Genomic DNA, 21,310 nt, shown 5'->3' on the forward strand with positions numbered 1-21,310 from the left:
ACCTTCCATCACTGGAAATATGGTTGAAAGTCCTTAAAAAAATGTATTGAACATGCACCCACCTGTGGTGGGTGCATGCTCAATACATGGGAGTGGAGGAGCACATCTTGGCTGCATGTGCCTGTGTGTGCATGTATTGATTACGACCAATGAAAATGTAGGCAGGCTGCAAACCTCTTTTACAGTTTGCTGGCTGTACATGCCTGCATGTTTGGCTCTTTTTTTTTTTCCAGCACCATTCGTCAGTCCCTAAAATTGTGCTCTGTTCACAGCATCCAAAAAGGAATTTTCATTGTTTTACACCCTAACCATTTGACCTTTTTGGAGGGCCATAGCACATCTGTATTGCTTAATGGCATCTTCATTCTAATATCATTGTTGTTTTTTGTTTAAGCAACCAAGTGTTGCCAGAAAGCTATTTGAAAGTTCAGCAAAATAAAAGAAAATTTAAATAATAAAAATACATTAATCCCTCTACTATCCGATGTAACAGAGCCAAAGGCGTGTCCGGAAAGTGGTCCCGTCTGGAAAGTGGGCCTCTGACTGCTGGTCTGGTACTTATGACTCTAACCCAGCCTAACTCTGCAAGCCACCTAAATAACTCCCTACAGGATAAGCATACCACTTATTAAAACATATTTAAGATCCTTTTCACATCAATAATGGACATAAAGCATGAAATAAATGAAAAGGAAAAGGAATGAGGAATTAGAAGTGACTGTACCTCAGCCAGGGTACTTACAGCATTTCCGTGACCACCTTCTTAAGGCTTTGGCAGTGGTGAAAATGCTCTTGAAGCAAGTACAGTAATCCAGTGTTGTGCTGCACTTACAGTAATTCTTTGCACTGTGAGTTATAATTGTTTAACACTGCACATTGTTAATTGCAACACGCCAGTTTCAACCACCAGTTTCAACCACCAGTTTGCACTCCACAGTTAATCCTTTGCACTCTAAATTCTAATTTCTTAACATTGCACAACCCTGTAAATTCCCGTGTGGTCTACTGGTGAGGTATTGCAGTTTATTCACTGTTTATTCAAAAAAAAAAAAAAAAAAAAACGAGCATGTGTGGCATCCACTGTGACAAGCATCCACTCGCGATCGAAGTTAAGCAGTATGTGTTGGGGTGTTGGTGACGGGGAAACAGAGTTGCCAGATTGCAATGGCCACATTACCAAGCTCCTCAATTTTCATTACCAAATTTAACTTTTCATTACCAAATTCGTAAAGCTCTCATTTATTCTTCACTAATTATATATACCAGTGGAAATACATGTAATCACTCTTCTTATAATTAACAGCATGTTGATTATTTTCATGCTATGCTGGCTACCAGATTAATCAGAGAGAGCAAACAATCCACCATCTCCATCCTGTGTATCCTCATACATGTGAAAAATACGTTTGGTATTGCATTATTCTGATTCATTACCAAACGAATTTTTCATTACCTAATTGGCCCACAATTGGTAATGAAAAATACCAAATGGCAACCCTGATAGGGGAGGGAGGAGGGGGAGGAAGGAAGGGGTGAAGGGTCCATTGTGTAACAGCTGTTTGGTGCCATGTGGCAATTTCAAATTACGGGTGGGGAAATATTCGGATTTGGGGGCGATTTTTTCTTTTTTTGGCCATTTTTGGGTTCCGAAGGTCCAGGCCCACAATATCTGTTAAGTGGGGTGTCCAGAAAGTGGGCATCTGGAAAGTACGGGGATTACTGTATTATTAATTAATATTAGTTTTATGGGAATGGCCAAAATATTATAAGAATCACAATCTACACTCAAAAACTTTGCCTAGAAAAAAATGAACATTATACCATCAAAATTAACCCTTCGAGGCTCCTATCACGATTTTAACCCGCCGCATGCCAGTGCTGTTTTAAAACGGTGTGACGTAATTCCGCGGTCAGTGCCAGTGCTGTTTCATAATGGCTTGGTGTGCTTGTAGGGTAACCCTTCCTCTACCTTGCTTCAGGCAGTCAGGCCCATGCACCCACGTGCTCCCTCCTCACGCTCGCTCTGCCTCACTCTGCTTGTGTCTGTCATACAGTGCAGTCGTGTCCCACCGCGGTCTCTCAAATGAGAAAATTCAGGAGCTGCTGAAGGTCCCTTACACTGGAGAAAGTGACGTGGATGACAACATGCAGAATAAAGACTATGTTCAGCCTGATGAGGAGAGAAGTAGTGGTGACGAAATTCCCTCACCATGTAAATCAAGGTATATGGGGTAGGCTAGGGCACGCGAGGAACGAGGCCGCCTGCACATCATCGCCTTGCACGTCGTGATGATGAGGAGGAAGGCAAGGAAGAAGGTGAGAGATCAGCTGTTCGTTGGTGGCTGGGGAAGCCTAGGATTTCCCCACGTGGGGAGGAAGATGTGAGGAGGAAGAGGGGCCGATTTGGGAAATTTCCATTGTTGAGAGAGAGTCATCGAGCCCGTGGTCTCCTTCACACCCACGTGACCCAGCTCAGCCTAGCACCTCAGGACAAAGTGTTCCCTCATTCCCCACACCCAGCACCTCATGTGAGAGTGTTCCCCCATTGCCTATACTTCCCAGCACCTCACGTGAAAGTGTTCCCACATTCCCCACACATCCCAGAACCTGAAGTGAAAGTGTTCCCACATTCCCCACACTTCCCAGCACCTCATGTGAAAGTGTTCCCCCACTCCCTACACTTCTCCACGCTTCCTCGCGGCCCGGGGACGACGGAGGTGGTGATGATGATGATGAGGGAGGACGGGAGTTACTTTGTCCTACAGATTCACCCATTCACCCACGACAATGTGGCCGGGTGTACTGTTCCTGATCTCACACCTAGCTCAAGTAGGCTGCAGTTTTTTAGAAAGTATTTCCTTGTGGACTTTGTGTTGAAATTTGTAGCCCTTACCAATGTCTTTGCAACATTTGAGCATGAGGGAATGACACAGACCCCACACAGCCGATTATTTGAACCAGACGTGACAGCAAGTGTAATGTACTTGTTCTTAGCACTTGTTCTTTTGATGTGGATAATGAAAAAAAAAAAAAATCAGCTTCCTTCCCTTTGGACTGTGGATCCAATAATGGCGACACCAATTTTTGGCAAAGTGATGGGAAGGTATAGATTTTAATACATCCTGAGCCGCCTACATTTTTTGACACCCTTGACCCAGCTAACGCTAACAACATGGACAGGATGAGAAGGATACATCTAGTTTTTTATCGCCTGTGAGAGAAATTCTTTACATCCTTCTCTACATACTGAGACCCCGTCATAGACGAGAGTCACGTGCTATGGAGCGGTAATATCGAATTCCGACAGTATATCCCCAGCAAAAGATAAGTCTTTGTGATGTGCGACTGTAGAACTGGGTATGAGCAGGACATAGTCCTGTACACAGGTGTTCAGACGGATATCACAGAAGATAGACGCTGGGGACTGTCAGGGGCTGTGGTAAAGACGATGATCAAGGACTATCTTCATCGTGGGCATGTCCTGTACCTGGACAACTGGTACACAAGCCCTCTTCTCGCCAGGTACCTTAACCTGCAGGAAACTGGTTTGTGCGGCACCGTAAAGAAGAAGTGTTGGCACATGGTGAAGGTGGGGAGGAAGCTTCGGAAAAACGAGTTTTTTTTTACAGGGCTAATAATATCCTCACTACAGCATGGCACCACAACCGCAAAGTCTTCCTCCTCTCGTCTGTTCATCAGCCCCTTGTACACCGCACAGACAGTATATAAAGATTACAGGGCAGAAGGGCAGTGCCACGTCTGGAAACCAGAACCTGTCTTGACCTACAATGTGAACATGCGACAGGTGGATCAATCTGACGCAATGATTTCCAGTGTGGACTGTGCCAGGCCCATGATGAAGTGATTTAAGAAATTATTCTACCACCTCCTCGACATCACCGTCCTCATCGCTCACTATCTCCATGCACATACCACTGGTATCCAGGAGACCTTCGAGGGATATATTCGTGAGTTGCTGCGGGAGATACTGGGGGAATATGGGGAAGATAGAAGTGCCCCTTGCCACTGCCACACTGCCGCCACACCTGTCCGCCTCACTGCTAGACACTTCCCAAGGATCGTCCCTCCAAGTGCAATACATCAAAAACCCCAGTATTGGTGTCATGTGTGTGTAAACAGTACTGTAAGGCTACGTACTCCAGTGGAAGAACTCAAGGTATATGTGTGCACAGTGTGATGTAGGCCTGTGTATATTCCCATGCTTTGAGGAGTACCACACTCTCGCTAACTATTGAGTAACAATAGTGTGGTAATCATGAACGACAAAACGATGCTCAAAAAGTGTTGTAAGTACGGAAAAAGATGCTCAGAAAGTGTTATAAGTACTGCACACAGTGAAGGCATGTTGTAAATATTTTCTCGTAATGTAAGTACGGAAAAAGAGGCGCAGAAAGTGTTACAAGTACTGCACACAGTGAAGGCATGTTGTAAATATTTTCTCGTAAGTGTAAGGACTGTATGTAGTGAAGTCAAGTTTTACATATGTTCTCGTAAATGTAGGACGATGTATTCACACTGAGACGCTCAAAATACTCTTATAATCTCTGTGTATACTGAGGGCATGTTGTAAATAATTTATCGTAAGTGAAAGGGCTGTACATTGTGAAGTCAAGATGTACATATTTTCTCATACCTGTAAGACAAAGCATTCGCAGTGAGAGAGATACGTATAGTGTGACAGGTGATGAAGTACTAAGTGAATTATTTGCGGGAAAAGAAAAAAAAAAAAAAGATGCTTTTTTTATGAAGTCCCGTGAAAAAAAAAAAAAAAAATGTACGTGTGAAGTGGACAGAAAAGTGTAAAGAACATTCCTATACCTTCCCCGAGTCACGTTGGCGAGAATACCTGCGTTTACCTTGCATAAAAAACGGGTTTTCTCTCACCTCTGCTGGGGATTACGGCACAAACACACACCAGAAGGCGGGCAGTGGGACTACAGAAAACGCACTTCTGACCTCCGGTGTAATTTTTCATGGTGATGTTCGTTATTTTATTTATTTATTATTTTTTTTCTTTTCAGATCAAAATCTATCATTTTAGTCGGAAAAAAAAAATCGAAAATTGGCCAGCTTTAAATCGTCATTTTAAGAATCTTTTGTAAAATATTCACCATAAATCGCGTTTACGCATCACAACAAAAAGACTAACAAAAAGACTCGAGTGTGACTTCACGAAATGGTTGCTCTGTGCGTGGCGGGTATTGCTCAACTGATCAGACTCATTGCTTTGTTTCTTCTTTTGCCTAACTTCAACTCGTCATTTTGACTTTTAATTTTCTTTGCTTTCCCCTTTCGAACATTCTGCGATAAAGTACAAATATTCAGCTTCAAAATAATACCACACCCAGCATCCTTTCATAAAAAGTGCATTTACACCGACCGATCAAAGAAAAAAATAGCAAAGCGAATATGCGGCTGACTAAAAAAAAAAATAATAATTTGCATCTATTTCCTTTCACTTTACCGCCCAGTAAAATGCAAAAATTACCATAATCTATACATCATTGTAAAGGTAATTTATTATAGTTTTGCATGGTTTAAAGCAGATTTAGATATCTTTATTAGTTTTGTTATGCTGAGTGTTTTTAGGCAGACTCCTCGTACTAAAAACACTAGCTACTGAGCGGGGTCCTCTTTCCGGACCGGAAGTAAAGCACTAACAAAGGAACAGGACATAAAAACTAGGCATTCCACCTTTAACACATCTATTACCTTAATTCTAACACCATGACAATATTACATAGAATGATATTCTGGACAGGGGATACAGATATACAAAGTTACGTTAAGACAACACGGGATATTCACACACACTATAATTACACTTTACAATGGGTTAAGGGTCCATAAGTGGATGTGACTAACTTTCATTAAAGTCCAAAAGGTCTTAGTGCACTGGTACAATAGAGATGTATGGGCTTGATGAGCCAGGGGAGGATTACTACTATAAAAGATCAGGGGGAGCAGATCACTATAATTTACTGGCTGGGCTCGGCGCGGCGAGTCTCGCCCGCCCGTGCACTGATAAGGGGGAACTCCTCTATTCTGGGCTGGGGAATAACACTAGTTTCACGGGCCCAGAACTTATAGTCTTTATCAAGGGAAAGTAATCACGGACACTTATAGGTGGAATCCATCTTATTCACTTTGTCACTGTATCACTGTCTCTGTCTCACTGTAGGAGGGAAAGTCACTAATCTTGCCCGATTTTCTGGGGCGATATCACTCCGTCACTTTAAGGGGACCTCCGGGGGCTCTACCCATGGCGGGAATCACCGTACCCGCTGGGGGGAGACTCGACCCGGGTCCGATCCACTGAGGCGTTGCAGGGAGACCCTCTTGCCTGGGGTCTCGACCTGTTGTAGACCCTCTCTCTGGTCCCGTCGTCACGGTGCAGGGAGACCCTCTTGCCTGGGGTCTCGACCTGTTGTAGACCTCCTTCTCAGGGTCCCGTCGTCGTGGTGCAGGGAGGCCCGTCTATGTGGGGCCTCGACCTGTTGTGTTGGCCCTCAGGACTGGGGCCAAACAGGTGAAGCAGTCGTGTCTGGCGTCAGAGGGTCTGCGGCAGGGGGAGGTCAGCATTGGTAGGCTGCTGGGCTCGCCTGGGGGTCCGAGGGCTGTGGAGGTCTGTCAGGGGACGCGCTGTCAGGTGTGGGCTGCGGCCTCGTCTCCTGCTGGTACCTGGGGAAGACAAGAATTTCCCGGGTGTGGTAGGTAGGTCCCGACTGGGACCGGGTCTCTGCTCGGGTGACACTTTCGGGGCAACTCTCCCGGGTGGTGTCCAGCTACTGCAAGAGTTGACTGAATTTAGAGGACACACGGAGGCCGTGATCTCTCTCTTACACAGGGAGGGTAGCACAGAGGCGACTCTCTCTCTTGCCTCCGATACAGCCGTGGCGCCAGGTCGACCAGTCCTGGGACCCACTTGTGGCTTTATACAAGGGGCTCTTACCCTTGGGGTGGCTAGGGGTGTTGGCCCCGTATAGTCCACTATTGGGCCTCCTGCCCTGTTTATGATAGAAGGTATTTCTCCCTCGTTAAAGGACCTCCTGTCCTGGTAATGGCAGAGGGTATTTCTCCCTCGTGGCTCACGGTGGCAGAGGGTACTAGACCCTTGTGGCTCACCAGAGTAGCGGCAGAGGATGGTATTTCCTCGTGGCTCGCGGTGGCAGCTGGTGCGAACACCTCGTGGCTCACCTAGGGACCTCCTGCCCTGTTGGGGTGAAGCTGTGGTCGTCACCACAAAACTACTAGGGACTGATGTTAGATCAGTCCCACCCCACTGCTGTCGATGGTCAACCCGCCGTGTAAGTTGTTGCGGATCTAGGCTCACCTGGTGTTGGGGCAGTTGCGGGAAGAAGGGGCACAGGTCAGTGGTGGTTGGATGACCCTCTTGTCCCGGGTCATTAACCTGACCGTTATCTCCTCCTCGGGTGGTGGGGTGGTGGGGTGGATGGTCCGGCGGCGGGCATTTTACCACCGTCGTCGTCGAAAAAGTCACGACCCTGTGACTGCAGGTGGTAGGTGGTGGAAGTGAACGTCTTGTGGACCGGGGTGAGGTGTTGCAGGAGGTTCGTCCAGTGGTTGGTCATGGTGTTTGGCTCTCGGTGTGGGTTGAAAGAGGGACGGATGGAGGATGGGCGGTTTGTCTGGCGTAGGAGGCGGAGAAGCTGGGGTGTCCGTTGGATCCTGATGGGTGGGCGGTCGTTGAGGCGCCATAGCATGCTCTCAATTTTATTTGTTGGTAGTTTCCACGATGCCTGATGAAGGGGGAGGGTAGTGGGGGTGGTGTTTGGGGTGTGGGTGGCATGTGTTGGGAAATGGGGAGCAGGATGGGGGGGCGATGGAGGTGTGGGGGTGTATGTAGATGGTGGGCGGAAGATGCGTCGTGATCTGATGGTCGTGGTGGTGAGGGTGGGCGTCGGTGTTGATGGTGGTTGGGCACGTGGGGAGTTGGTGGGTGATGTGTTGCGTGGGGCGGTGCGTGGTGGGGTGCGGGTGGGGTGTGGTGGGAGCTGTGGTGGTACGGTGGTGGTGGTTGTTTCCGCGGCGGTGAAGGCGGGAGTTGGTGATGGGTGGTGTGGTGCGGTGTTGGTGGTGGGCGTAGCGGGCGGTGAAGGCGGGAGTTGGTGATGGGTGGTGTGGTGCGGTGTTGGTGGTGGGCGTAGCGGGCGGTGATTGGGAGTGGTGGGTTGGAGGAGGTGGGGTAGCTGGAGGAGATGCAGGCGGAGGTGAAGCTAAGGGGGAGGATGGTGTGATTGGGAAGGCGAATGAGTTGGCTGTGTTGGCGGGGAAAATGAGTGGCGGGGAAGTGATGGTGGTGGGTGGTGAGGGGTGGTAGGTGGGAGGGAGTAGACAGGAGGAGGCGTTTTTGGGAAGTAGGTTAGGGGAAGATGAGGTAAAGGTTCTAGGAGGTCTGTGAAAGGGGAGGCAGGCTTTGTGTTGGGGAGGAATAGGCAGGGGGGAGGCGGTAGTAGTGGAGAAAGTGGTGTGTGAGGTGGGAAGGTTAGGAATAGGGGTAGGAATAGGGGAGGGGAAAATAGAAGAGGCAGTGAGAGGAGAGGAAAAGGAAAGATAGTGTTTTTCCCTGTCATAGACTGGGAGAGATGTGAGGTGGCCCCTGTCATTACGGCGGGGCGCGGGGGCAGTGAGGGGGCGCCTTCTGTGCTTTCCTCGTCCCGCTTTCCTGCTGCGAGGCTTGGGGCGATCAGCGCATGGTGGGGAGGCCTGTAGGCGCTCTTGTATTGCTCTGCTGTGCCGGGCAGCTTTTAGCTGTTCATGAATGTCGTGGATTGGGCACTCCGGGCAGAAAGGAGAAAATTCCCACGGATTTACAGGGATGAGGTCCGTGGGGAATTGTGTGATGTCGCCGATGCGTTTGGGGGAGGAGTGGACGGCTAGAAGGCGCCTTATTTGGTTGATTTCTTTATCCAGGTCTCCCGTCAGTTCATGTATTGTGAAATGGTCTTTAATGAAACCGGGGAGGATCCTGAGGAGTTTGTGGAATATGAGTTGTTCCCGGGTTTTTGCGTCTGTGTCCGGGTACGCAGCGGTGACGAGCCGCCTAGCCTGGATGAAGGTGTCATCGAGGCTTCCATCGTATGTGAGGGCGTCTAGTTGCGATAAAGCTACAACTGTGCCCAGAGATGGCGTCACTGCCTGTTTCACAATTTGTGTGAACTGGTCCCATGACAGTTCTGGGACTACTTTTGGTACGACATTTGTAATAATTTTCCCCAGAATAGGTAGTGTGACTGCAATTTTCTCCTTATCCGAGTCAAACCCTATGTCTAAAAGGGGTTTGATCATATCCAAATAAACATCCATGTCACATTGGTCCAGGTTGAATTTTGGTAATTGAATGTGCGGTTTATCTGCCATTGTGCAAGTTTCCTTTTACGTTCCTCCGTGCTTTTACTCGGATCCAGAACCACCGCTTGCCACCAGTGTTATGCTGAGTGTTTTTACGCCGACTCCTCGTACTAAAAACACTAGCTACTGAGCGGGGTCCTCTTTCCGGACCGGAAGTAAAGCACTAACAAAGGAACAGGACACAAAAACTAGGCATTCCACCTTTAACACATCTATTACCTTAATTCTAACACCGTGGCAATATTACATAGAATGATATTCTGGACAGGGGATACAGATATACAAAGTTACGTTAAGACAACACGGGATATTCACACACACTATAATTACACTTTACAATGGGTTAAGGGTTCATAAGTGGATGTGACTAACTTTCATTAAAGTCCAAAAGGTCTTAGTGCACTGGTACAATAGAGATGTATGGGCTTGATAAGCCAGGGGAGGATTACTCTATAAAAGAATAGGGGGGGCAGATCACTATAATTTACTAGCTGGGCTTGGCGCAGCGACTCTCGCTCGCGCGTGCACTGATAAGGGGGAACTCCTCTATTCTGGGCTGGGGAATAACACTAGTTTCACGGGCCCAGAACTTATAGTCTTTATCAAGGGAAAGTAATCACGGACACTTATAGGTGGAATCCATCTTATTCACTTTGTCACCGTATCACTGTCTCTGTCTCACTGTAGGAGGGAAAGTCACTAATCTTGCCCGATTTTCTGGGGCAATATCACTCTGTCACTTTAAGGGGACCTCCGGGGGCTCTACCCATGGCGGGAATCACCGTACCCGCTGGGGGGAGACTCGACCCGGGTCTGATCCACTGAGGCGTTGCAGGGAGACCCTCTTGCCTGGGGTCTCGACCTGTTGTAGACCCTCTCTCTGGTCCCGTCGTCACGGTGCAGGGAGACCCTCTTGCCTGGGGTCTCGACCTGTTGTAGACCTCCTTCTCAGGGTCCCATCGTCGTGGTGCAGGGAGGCCCGTCTATGTGGGGCCTCGACCTGTTGTGTTGGCCCTCAGGACTAGGGCCAAACAGGTGAAGCAGTCGTGTCTGGTGTCGGAGGGTCTGCAGCAGGGGGAGGTCAGCGTTGGTAGGCTGCTGGGCTCGCCTGGGGGTCCGAGGGCTGTGGAGGTCTGTCAGGGGATGCGCCGTCAGGTGTGGGCTGCGGCCTCCTCTCCTGCTGGTACCTGGGGAAGACAAGAATTTCCCGGGTGTGGGAGGTAGGTCCCGACTGGGACCGGGTCTCTGCTCGGGTGACACTTTCGGGGCAACTCTCCCGGGTGGTGTCCAGCTACTCCTGCAGGAGTTGACTGAATTTAGAGGACACACGGAGGCCGTGATCTCTTTCTTACACAGGGAGGGTAGCACCGAGGCAACTCTCTCTCTTGTCTCCGATACAGCCGTGGCGCCAGGTCGATCGGTCCTGGGACCCACTTGTGGCTTTATACAAGGGGCTCTTACCCTTGGGGTGGCTAGGGGTGTTGGCCCCATATAGTCCAATATTGGGCCTCCTGCCCTGTTTGTGATAGAGGGTATTTCTCCCTCGTTAAAGGACCTCCTGTCCTGGTAGTGGCAGAGGGTATTTCTCCCTCGTGGCTCACGGTGGCAGAGGCCGTGATCTCTCTCTTACACAGGGAGGGTAGCACAGAGGCAACTCTCTCTCTTGTCTCCGATACAGCCGTGGCGCCAGGTTGATCGGTTCTGGGACCCACTTGTGGCTTTATACAAGGGGCTCTTACCCTTGGGGTGGCTAGGGGTGTTGGCCCCATATAGTCCACTATTGGGCCTCCTGCCCTGTTTGTGATAGAGGGTATTTCTCCCTCGTTAAAGGACCTCCTGTCCTGGTAGTGGCAGAGGGTATTTCTCCCTCGTGGCTCACGGTGGCAGAGGGTACTAGACCCTCGTGGCTCACCAGAGTAGCGGCAGAGGATGGTATTTCCTCGTGGCTCGCAGTGGCAGCAGGTGCGAACACCTCGTGGCTCACCTAGGGACCTCCTGCCCTGTTGGGGTGAAACTGTGGTCGTCACCACAAAACTACTAGGGACTGATGTTAGATCAGTCCCACCCCACTGCTGTCGATGGTCAACCCGCCGTGTAAGTTGTTGCGGATCTAGGCTCACCTGGTGTTGGGGCAGTTGCGGGAAGAAGGGGCACAGGTCAGTGGTGTTGGATGACCCTCTTGTCCCGGGTCATTAACCTGACCGTTATCTCCTCCTCGGGTGGTGGGGTGGTGGTGGCCCGGTGGTGGTGTGGGGGATGGCGGGGTGGATGGTCCGGGGGTGGGCATTTTAGTTTTCTTTGCTGAATGTTTTTTTCTCCAGTAAGGTATAAAATTTTTGGTTTTCGCCTAACTTCAACTCATTTTGACATTTTATTTTCTTTGTTCTTAAAAAAAAAAAAAAAATACTACGATGAAGTACAACTATTCAGCTTTAAAATGACACCAAAACCAACATTCTATCACGAAAAATGTATTTACACTGAGGCGTCAAAGAAAAATATCGTGCCGCAAAGATGTGGGTCAGCATGAGAGTGGCTGACTCTAGTACAGAAATAATGTGCCCAGCCCAGAAACCTGACAGGGTTAAAATAGTTAAGACTGCGAGAATATTGCTGAATTTGTAACCCGTTTTCTGGCGTTTTATGATTTAGCGTGAGAACACCTTACGTCACGCGACCCCTCACTTGTAAATGACCTTTAACTTACAAAGGTGCTAATCTTGGGTTGCAAACAACTTAGAGCCTTCATTTTGCAGTTAAATTCTCTGCTTCTGTCATATGATAAGTATATCTAAGAGGTACGCATTTCCTGCTAACACCCAGTATCTTTCAATGGGGGAAAGTTTTCACAAAAATGCTGCTTTGATTTTTTTTACCTAGTTCTGTGAATTTATGGGCATGAGGTTTATTTTCCAGTGTATAAAACTTAACTGAAACTACTAAACTGGCAAAGCAGTCTATACTAGGCTTATATCAATAATCACCTAAGCAACTTTAATAACAAAACGGAATAGTTTTAAGAGGTAATAATGCATATGAAGCATGTAGAATTATTCTTGTGTATTATATTACGCTTTCGCACATTTCATCGCGTGCTTTTTAGTTTTAAGAATATTTTTTGCAGTCATATAGAAATACAAGTTCCTCTATCAAACACTAACCTACAGACACTTTACACACCACAATTCCTACTTAAAAAAAAAAAAAATGCATCTCAACACCAAGCCCCGGAATTCCTCGGGAGGGGGGGAAGGCATAAAAGCCCCCATCATTCACCCCTTTCCAAGTCACCACCAAGGGAGATGCCCCGAGCCACTGTCTGACTCACTTCTTCATTTCTGCAACATTCGTGGACATTTCTTTAACTTTCAGTTGAACACCATCTCTGCTCTTCTTACTTCACATCGAGACTCAACTGTCTGAGACAAATGATACCAAACCCTTCTCTGTACCCTCGTAGCTTCTGTATACTCACTTCCAGGCCTCAGGTGGCTGTTTTGTGTATTTACACAACATATCTTGCTCTTGTGTTCCTGAAACTGAATATTTTGAATACTCTGCTTTCTGGCTTCGGTTATCCTGTCATACTCTGACTAAACATATCTGTGCTGTTTACTTGTTCCATAATTCTACCATGAAAAATTCTTTGACTAACTTATAAGATGGAACACATCCTCTCAAATTCTCTTTTCTCTGAAATTTCCATTGTATGAGATTTCAGTGTTCATCACCACCTTTGATTTTCCTTTCCTTTCACTGATCTACGTGGTGAAAAAGCCTAAATCTTTTCTGTCCATATAATATACTATAGCACTAGGTGTAATTCACCGGGTCGGTCAGGATCACTTGATGGTCATGATCGTCAGCTTTACCCTCCCGGAAGGGAGCTGAGAGCTCATATAGTCCGATCTAGGGGCAAGGCTATGACCTTCACACACTCACACACCCGTCCCCTTGCTCAAGGAAGACAGTAACTACCTACTTCATCAGTGAAACTTTTCGCAACCTGAGCGGGGCACGACCTCCCGTCTACCAGATGGCGAGAACGTTACCACTGAGCCAGCGAGTGTGTGTGTGTGTGTGTGTGTGTGTGTGTGTGTGTGTGTGTGTGTGTGTGTGTGTGTGTATTTTGGGCAGCTGAAACTACACATTCAAATCGCACTCAAAATTGGCACAAAAATCGCAAAAAATTCGCTAATGTGTAAAAACTTGGTCCCATCACGATTGAAAAACTTTAACTATATTTAAGGAGCGATCACATTTTGACTAAAAAATGCCGCTCCTGGCACCTGGCATAAGATTTCTGTAGGATTTTTTGCCCACAGGTACAAGTAAAGTATTTCGGACTTGTGTTCGGACAACTTGGGTTCCATTCTTGAACCTCCAAACAACACGATCAATTGGATGGCTGCAAAAAATGCAAGTGACAGCATTACACTAAAACAGCACATAAACACGAGAGTCCTCCGCAGGAGCATTGGCGGTGCACTTGTGTTTAAACTATTGAAACAGTACACCATTTACAGAGTGTTACCACACATGTTAATGTCATTTCTGTTATTACAACACTTGTAATTAACTAGAACAGCTTGTACAGAGCCCTACCATATCCCTGACTACCCCTTCTGCTTCCATTGTTAATCTTTCTTCTCCGTTGGGCTCCTCCAATAACAGCCTTATCATCATAACCTGTCCTATTGCTCCAGTAAGGCCTGTGAACCCTCCCAAGAAGCGGTGGCTGTGGTACCTTGAAGCCGGTGATTGGGAGCCTTAACCCTTACATGCCGAGGGTTTTCTAACATTATCCACTCCTCCCTGTGGGGGATTTCCATGATTTGGCACTTCTATCTGTACAACTCTAATAGAGAAAAAAATAAAAGTATCCCAACGTCTCCAGGGGGTCCTGTCGATATGAAAGGATACATTAAAAGTTACTGGTTTTCCATGCTTCGGCTTGCTTATCCGAGAGTGTGTCACTGTCAGTGATCTCGGACTCGCTGCTTAGCATTGGCAGTGCTGACTGGAGTGGTGATTGTAACACCGCCCGGCCCTCCTTCGAATACCCAGAATTTTCCACCCAATCTTCGAATTTTTCTCACTCACCGTTATAAGGATGAGTCATCACCCTGTTCACATGGCTCCCCATAGGGTTTTCCACCCATTTCATTGTGCCACTATGCCCTGTAGGTGTGTGGGAAAAGAATAGCTCTTTGATTTTCTGTACTCACTTCTTGCATCAATTATAATAATTACCCTCTACTACAGCCCTTAAATTTGCACTTGACATCACGATTACAGGTAACTGCACTTTGAGAAGTAAATGTTCTGGCTGTTTCATGCAGTATGGTGGAGTATGAGGTAATTACTTGTACTAAAAATGTGACTAATTTGTACTAATCAGGGGCATCATGAAAACATTCCTATTGTTATACACAGCTTACACTTTTTGTACTTCACATCACAGTTATGCTAATTCTCACATATTCACCATTATTTTCGAGTATCGAGGGAAAAATTTTATTACAGCCAATCAGGTCATTTTCTTTCTCACCTGTGCACTTCTGGTTTTCTTTCATGTAGCAGGTAGGGTTACTCAAGGTATTTCCAATAATTGTTTCATAAATAACCATAAACAGTTAACACTTATTGATAAAACACTGTAACATTTACTAGATACAACTTATATCTTACATTTCACTTATGTAGAAAAAAGAAACACATGCATACCTGTTTACTATTTACAAGTTCCCACACAGCTGCTCTGTCACTGAGCCCTTTCCCCGCCGGTAATGGCAGAACTTTCGGGGGTGGGGGGAGTCGATGATGCAATCGGCCCCGGGCGTGGGGGATTGGAATCGGACGAGGAGGATGAGGAAGACATCACTCTACACTCTACCAGTCCTGTGTAGAGACTGTGTCGTGCATCAGTGGGGTACCTTGGGTACCTATCTACCCTATGGTTATCACAGACAATAGTCTCGGGTTCAAAGAGTGGCGGGAAGATGCTTGCGGCTATACAAGTCAACCAGCATTACTCCGCGCCCAAAATCGTGGCAGCTGTACACATCTACCAGCATTACTCCGAGCCCAAAATCGTGGCAGCTGTACACGTCAACCGGTGCTTAGGGGTTATGGTAGTACTTGTTTCATTCTCCCTGAAATAATTATTGCTTCCATGGCCGAGAATAATCTGAGTGTGCCTTGCACATTACAGAAGCTATTCTCTCAGGCATGGAAACCTACAATCCTTTTTCTTTTTGTGTGACTAAGGCACAAAAAATCATGGCCCACAACAACAACAGGGCCCACAAGAGGTACTGACATAACCCACCCTTGAATCTAATCTCTTTTATGTTTCTGCCCAGAATCATGCTAAGTCTGTTCTTTGCCCTGCCAATAATAATTTCATCCATACTAAATGCTCACAACTCTCCAAATCAAAACTCTCCTGCTCCTTCTTGTACCTTGCAAAAACGTTTCTAACATCATTACCTCATCGTCCTTCCCTCCTCTTTTCCACTCTGATGGTTCTGTAGCTGTTTCATCTACTAATAAAGCAGAACTCTTCACTCAGACTTTCTCCTTAAATTCCACCTTAGATGTTGCCGGTGCTATTTCCCCATCACTTCCTCCCTCTGACTTCTTCATGGCTCACCTTAAAATTTCTTCATTTGATGTACAGTATTTTCTGCCATCATTGGTCTCAATACCAATAAAGCATAGGGCCTGATGAGTTTCCTCCTGTTGTCCTTAAAAGTTGTGCTTCTATGTTTACACCCTGCCTAGGTAAACTCTTTCACCTTTGTCTGTCAATTGTTACCTTTCCTTCTTTGGACGTTTGCTCTCATTCAGCCTGTCCCAAAGAAGGATGGCCATTCTCATCCCTCTAAAAATCGCCCAGTTGCCTTAACATCCTTTGTTTCAAATGCTTTTGAATCTGTTTTCAATAAAAAAAAATAAAACATTTCTTATCACAATCTTCTTTCCAATTGTCAATATGGGTTCCGTCAGGAACTCTCCCCTAGCAATCTTCTCATCTACCTTTCAGACTCCTGGTCATCCTCCTTTTGGGACTTTAGCAAAATCTTTGCCATTGCACTTGTCATCTCAAAGGCTTTCAACCAAGTCTGGCATAAATCTTTAATTTCCAGAGTACCGTCTAATGGTTTCTATCGTTCTGTCTGTGCCTTCATCTCTAGCTTCCTTTCTGGTCATTCTATAGCTGTTGTTGAAAACGGCCACCGTTCTTCTAGAGCTATCAACAGGTGTGTTCCTCAGGGCTCTGTCATATTACCACCTCTCCTTTCAATTCATCAATGACCTTCTTAGCTGTCCATCTAATGCTATCCATTCATATGCTGTTGATGACACCCTTCACCTTTCCATTCACTTCTTGCAGCATCCATTTCAGGGATTACTTCAACAAACACGGGATGAGGCAATGGCACACCTATTGTCTGAACTGATTTTTTTTTTTTTTTTTCACCATAATCTACCCCGACTTCTCTCGTGAAGTAGTGAACACCCCTATTAAGGTGAATGGTCTCAAGGAGACTTATTCTGTTGTATACCAAACATGACTCAGTAACGGAACAGTGTCCCTTGCAGGATACACTACTGATCTTGAGTGACCACTGCAACAAGTTTGACCGACAGGGAGAGCTTTTCAGTATATGCCCCTCTCCATGGATCCGATATTAGTAACATCAAATGCTGTTCCCTTGTAGATTTCACAGACTCCTATAAAATGAGAAGTGTTTGATCCCAGATCCAGCAATCATATCTTCATTACTGAAGCGATTGCTTAAGGTATGGACCACATCCTTGAAAGATCTCGGAAAAGAACTGCAGGGTTTACAGTTGTGCTTTTTCTTGTAACTGATCATAGACATATTGCTACTCTGAAACTGCAAATAACCTCTGAGACAATTCCTAGAAACTATCAAAAATTTTTACAAATTGAGAAAATCTGGGATAAGGTGTGTATCCATGAGTATGCGGTGACAGTTCCAAATTGTGTGAGATGGAAAGTGCTACAGATGATCTTAATGGATGATGGGATACCTTCAGTTTTATTACTTGGGCAGTTGTTAATGAATATGCTAGAGATTACCGAAGAACATGGAGGGGATATGTCTCAAAAGGGATCCTGACTACACATGATGAGACCAGAGCTGCCAGACTGACTGGGTATCAGGCGAATCACAGATATCTCTCTCGCTGAGTAAGAGTTTGCCGAGAGGGGACAAGGAATGGGATGTCAGGGAAGTCACTTTGAAAGCAGAAAGTTGCTTTCATGTAACTAACCATCAAACTGCTTTGGTAACTGGGGGTCACTCACATCCCAGGCTACTTTTCTTTGTGTATTTCATATATTACCATAAAGTCTTGGGATCTGGTTTTCCCTCTACCTTCCTGAATAATAGAGTAGTTTAGGGAGGTGATGAGGTCAATTCGGGATCTGGCTCTATTTTCACAATAAAGGGCCTTTGGGGTCCAGTGGAACGCAGGTTACCTAACTTGTGCATTTTTTTTCTTTTTGCCATATGTATCTTCCATGCCTAAAATTATTTATAACGATATGTGCTTCTCTTTTTTTTTTATAGAGATACTTTGGCCACCGGTCTACAACAGGCAATGATAGAAAACTGGTGGAACATTTCAATTTTGATATAGCAGCCACTAATTTCATTTGGTGTAAATTTTTTCAATGTTTTTCCTTTTAGTTTTTCTTAAATTATTTCTTCACTGATATTATCATTCATTTTGCACCAAAATGATGAAAAATGGCTACAGAACTGGTGTACAAGTAGTTGTTTCAATAAATTTATTGTAAGTATTTTTCATTTTTTTTTGTGTTTTTTTTTTTACGATTCGGGTCTGATGGACCCCACGTTACTGGGGTAGGGTAAAACTTTAAGGTTACCCAAGAAGAGCTAAGTCCCAAAGAATTTCTGCTGGAGGCTCACTTCCCAAGAAAGTGACTTGTGCTGAGGGGAGCGAATATAAACAATGCTGGAGTGCGTTCTTTAATCATCAATATATGGCAGAACAACCGGTGGAGAAATTTCACTGGCTGGTTTGTATCTGCTTGCTGCTATCCCTCCCATTCAATATATCTATCTATCCATCTATCTGTGCATTTATCTCTATCTATCTATCTATATAGATAGATAGATAGATAGATTGACAGATAGATAGATATACTGTAATTGGGTAGATTTGGTGGTCAAGTCACTAACATAGTTTAGTCGACACATAATCTCACGGTTCCTTTCTTTTCAACTCAGGATAAGAATGAACAAGAAGCAGTGCCAAGGCACACCAATCCCGTCCCCGGCAGGCATTTTAGTGGTGACGTATAAATACAGCTGGATATCTAATAAAAGATGTCACATATCAAATTTGAAGTAAATCTGGATAAAATTGACGATCTTATGCCCATTTGAAATTTTTGGCCCGGCCCACCTGACACTGATTCCCCTACTGCTAACTGGGGGGTGACCCTCCTGATGTTATGAGGCATGTTATAGGATGCAGATTTGAAAGATGCACCTTTTGGTTTTGGTTTCATATCAATATGACGAATTTGAAAGGACTTGTCGTGAAAAAAAAAACTATTTTTACCCATCCACAATTTTTAAAACATTTTTGGGGACCACAACCTGGGCCTTGGCTCAACTTGGCCAGAAATTTACTCAGGTGATCAGAAGGTAATAGCCCATCATCCCTGTAATTTTAATGAATATCGTACCAGTAGTTTATGCGTAAAATTTTTAACAGAATGAGACACACAGAGAGACAGACAGACAAACAAACAAACAAACAGATCGAGTGAAAACAATACCCGTCCCCGAGCCCCTCTGGAGCGGGAACGGGTAATAACCAAGGGCTATATCACGTTTTGGTAATTCTTTCTTCCAGAATATCGTAGAAATACTGAGTTTCTTCGGTCAATGATGCAAGTTCTCCTGTGTGGTGTCAAGTAGAGGATAGAGGAGGTGGATTTTAAAGAGTGCATACAATGGTTATCATGGGGCAGGAGCAAATTATTTGCGGCATCCTGAATGAAGAGGTTCTTGGTATCATAAAGAATGTTCAAAAGCCTGAGCTACCAATTTTGGACAGTGTAGTGGCATTCTGGGGGAGGGTTGGGGGGAGAGGAAGAGAAACATTACTGTGTACATGGCAGGGTTAAACCTAGACTATGTGAACGGCAGCAGCAGTGTTTCATTTGAGGTGAGAATTTGATGAGAAATTTGATGAACTTGTCAATGGTTAGTGAATGGAAAGGAAATCTGCAAATGAGGCAAAGATTGGAGAAGGTGTTCCTGAAATGAAGACAACTGATTCAGTGCTCATCCTAATCAGCTGTGTGCAAGTGAGAGGTAGGGCAGTGGATATACAGACATGATTGTGTGGGGCAAGTGTGCAGAGGTGGACCGGGAAAGCAGATGATTGGTGTGCTTCTTGCTGCTGCTGTTGGGTAGAGCAGTTTCATCGGGGAAGTGAGGATACTGACATTGTTGGAGAGGCAGGCACCCGTGGGGCATAACAATAAATATTTATCAGCAATGTTTGGTTTTTGGCTTGGTTAGGACTTTATAATACAATGACTGTTTTATTGCTTGTTCGGTTTTGTTTTACTTCAGGCTGTATCCATTTGCAGAAAAAAGCTTTGTGAAAGTTTACTTCTCATTTCCATCCATCCAACCATCATCCAATCCTATGTCGCCCTATTAGGAGCGTAGGAACTAGGGGCTAGGCTAGTTGGTCCTGACATTTATGATGAGAGTGACCAGCCTCACTCAACCCTGAGTGGCATTTACGAGAGCAATAAACCCCAACCATTCCTTTGATATAAATCTACATTGGCTCAATCCAATTAGAGCGCCTTAATTACCCACTAAACCACCAGGTGCCATAATTTGGTTATATGGTTACCACCCAGCATAGCAAATGGTTTCCTGGTGTACAGGAAACCATTTGGCTTATCACTCAGTGTAGAGTCACCCATAGGCAGAATGAAGAGGGAAGAAGCAAAGAAAAAAAGACAGAAGAGGGAGTGTAAACTAGCCCATAGGCAGAAGAAGGAAGAAAGAATGAAGGAAAGAAAGACAGAAGAGGAAGGATGAAAGAGAGGGAAGGGCAGACCCCCAAAGCAGCATTACATCGAGTGAGTGGATGGTGAGCGTCCTCACCTTCTCATTTCCCTATGAGGAAAAAAATTGCACACATTTCCTTACAATAATGAAATGCCCTTCTTGAGTAGAACTTCAGAATATACTACTTGTTACACAGCTTGTCTGTGCATGTAGGATAAGTAGAATCAGTGAAAGATAGTAAATTTTATTTCAATAATTATATCACAAAATTATCATATTTATACACATTTGATCTAACTTGGTTGTATCTCTACCTCATTCAGTATTATAATTTAGCCATATCATAGGCGAAGTATGTGTTAAGCAAGTGACTCGGCATATAACACTGTCTCAGGTTCGTGGCGACGGGGTCCTGAACCTGGGACATCTACAGGGCGCCTTCATCGTGCTGGCGCTGGGCCTGGTTGCCGCATCTCTCACCCTGATACTAGAGCGTCTCATCTAGCCCAGTGTAGTTTGGCCCTAGCCCTTCCCTCACCCTACCTCACCCTAGCCCTCCCATCATGCCTCACCCCTGCCTTCCCTCCACCTTGCCTCACCTCAGTCCTCCATCCACCCTGACTCACCACAGCCTTCCCTCCACCCTGCCCTACCCCAGTCCTTCCCCTACCGTGCCTCACCTCACCCTACTTTACACCAGCCCTGCCTCCACCATGTCAAACCCCAGCTTTCCTGTGACTGTGCAATAGTTCTCGTACTTATTGCGCTTTACTCTTTAATAAAGATTTTGTAAATGTCTTATTAAACTCTTT

At 45.7% G+C, this 21,310-nt stretch overlaps 1 protein-coding gene across 1 annotated transcript in view; it reads left to right on the forward strand.

Moving 5' to 3' along the window:
• The window catches only part of LOC145397967 (glutamate receptor ionotropic, delta-2-like), a 185,287-nt gene extending 164,246 nt beyond the window's left edge, over positions 1-21,041 (forward strand). Inside the window, exon 6 of the mRNA XM_080270942.1 lies at positions 20,893-21,041. Coding sequence (XP_080127068.1) covers positions 20,893-21,003 — 111 coding nt within the window. The 3' untranslated portion in view covers positions 21,004-21,041. The remainder of the gene's footprint in view (positions 1-20,892) is intronic.
• The last annotated feature ends 269 nt before the right edge of the window (positions 21,042-21,310 follow it).

Source organism: Coenobita brevimanus, chromosome 44, assembly GCF_032717465.1.
Source record: "Coenobita brevimanus isolate Jiangsu-jjx chromosome 44, ASM3271746v2, whole genome shotgun sequence".
Lineage (NCBI taxonomy): Eukaryota > Metazoa > Arthropoda > Malacostraca > Decapoda > Coenobitidae > Coenobita > Coenobita brevimanus.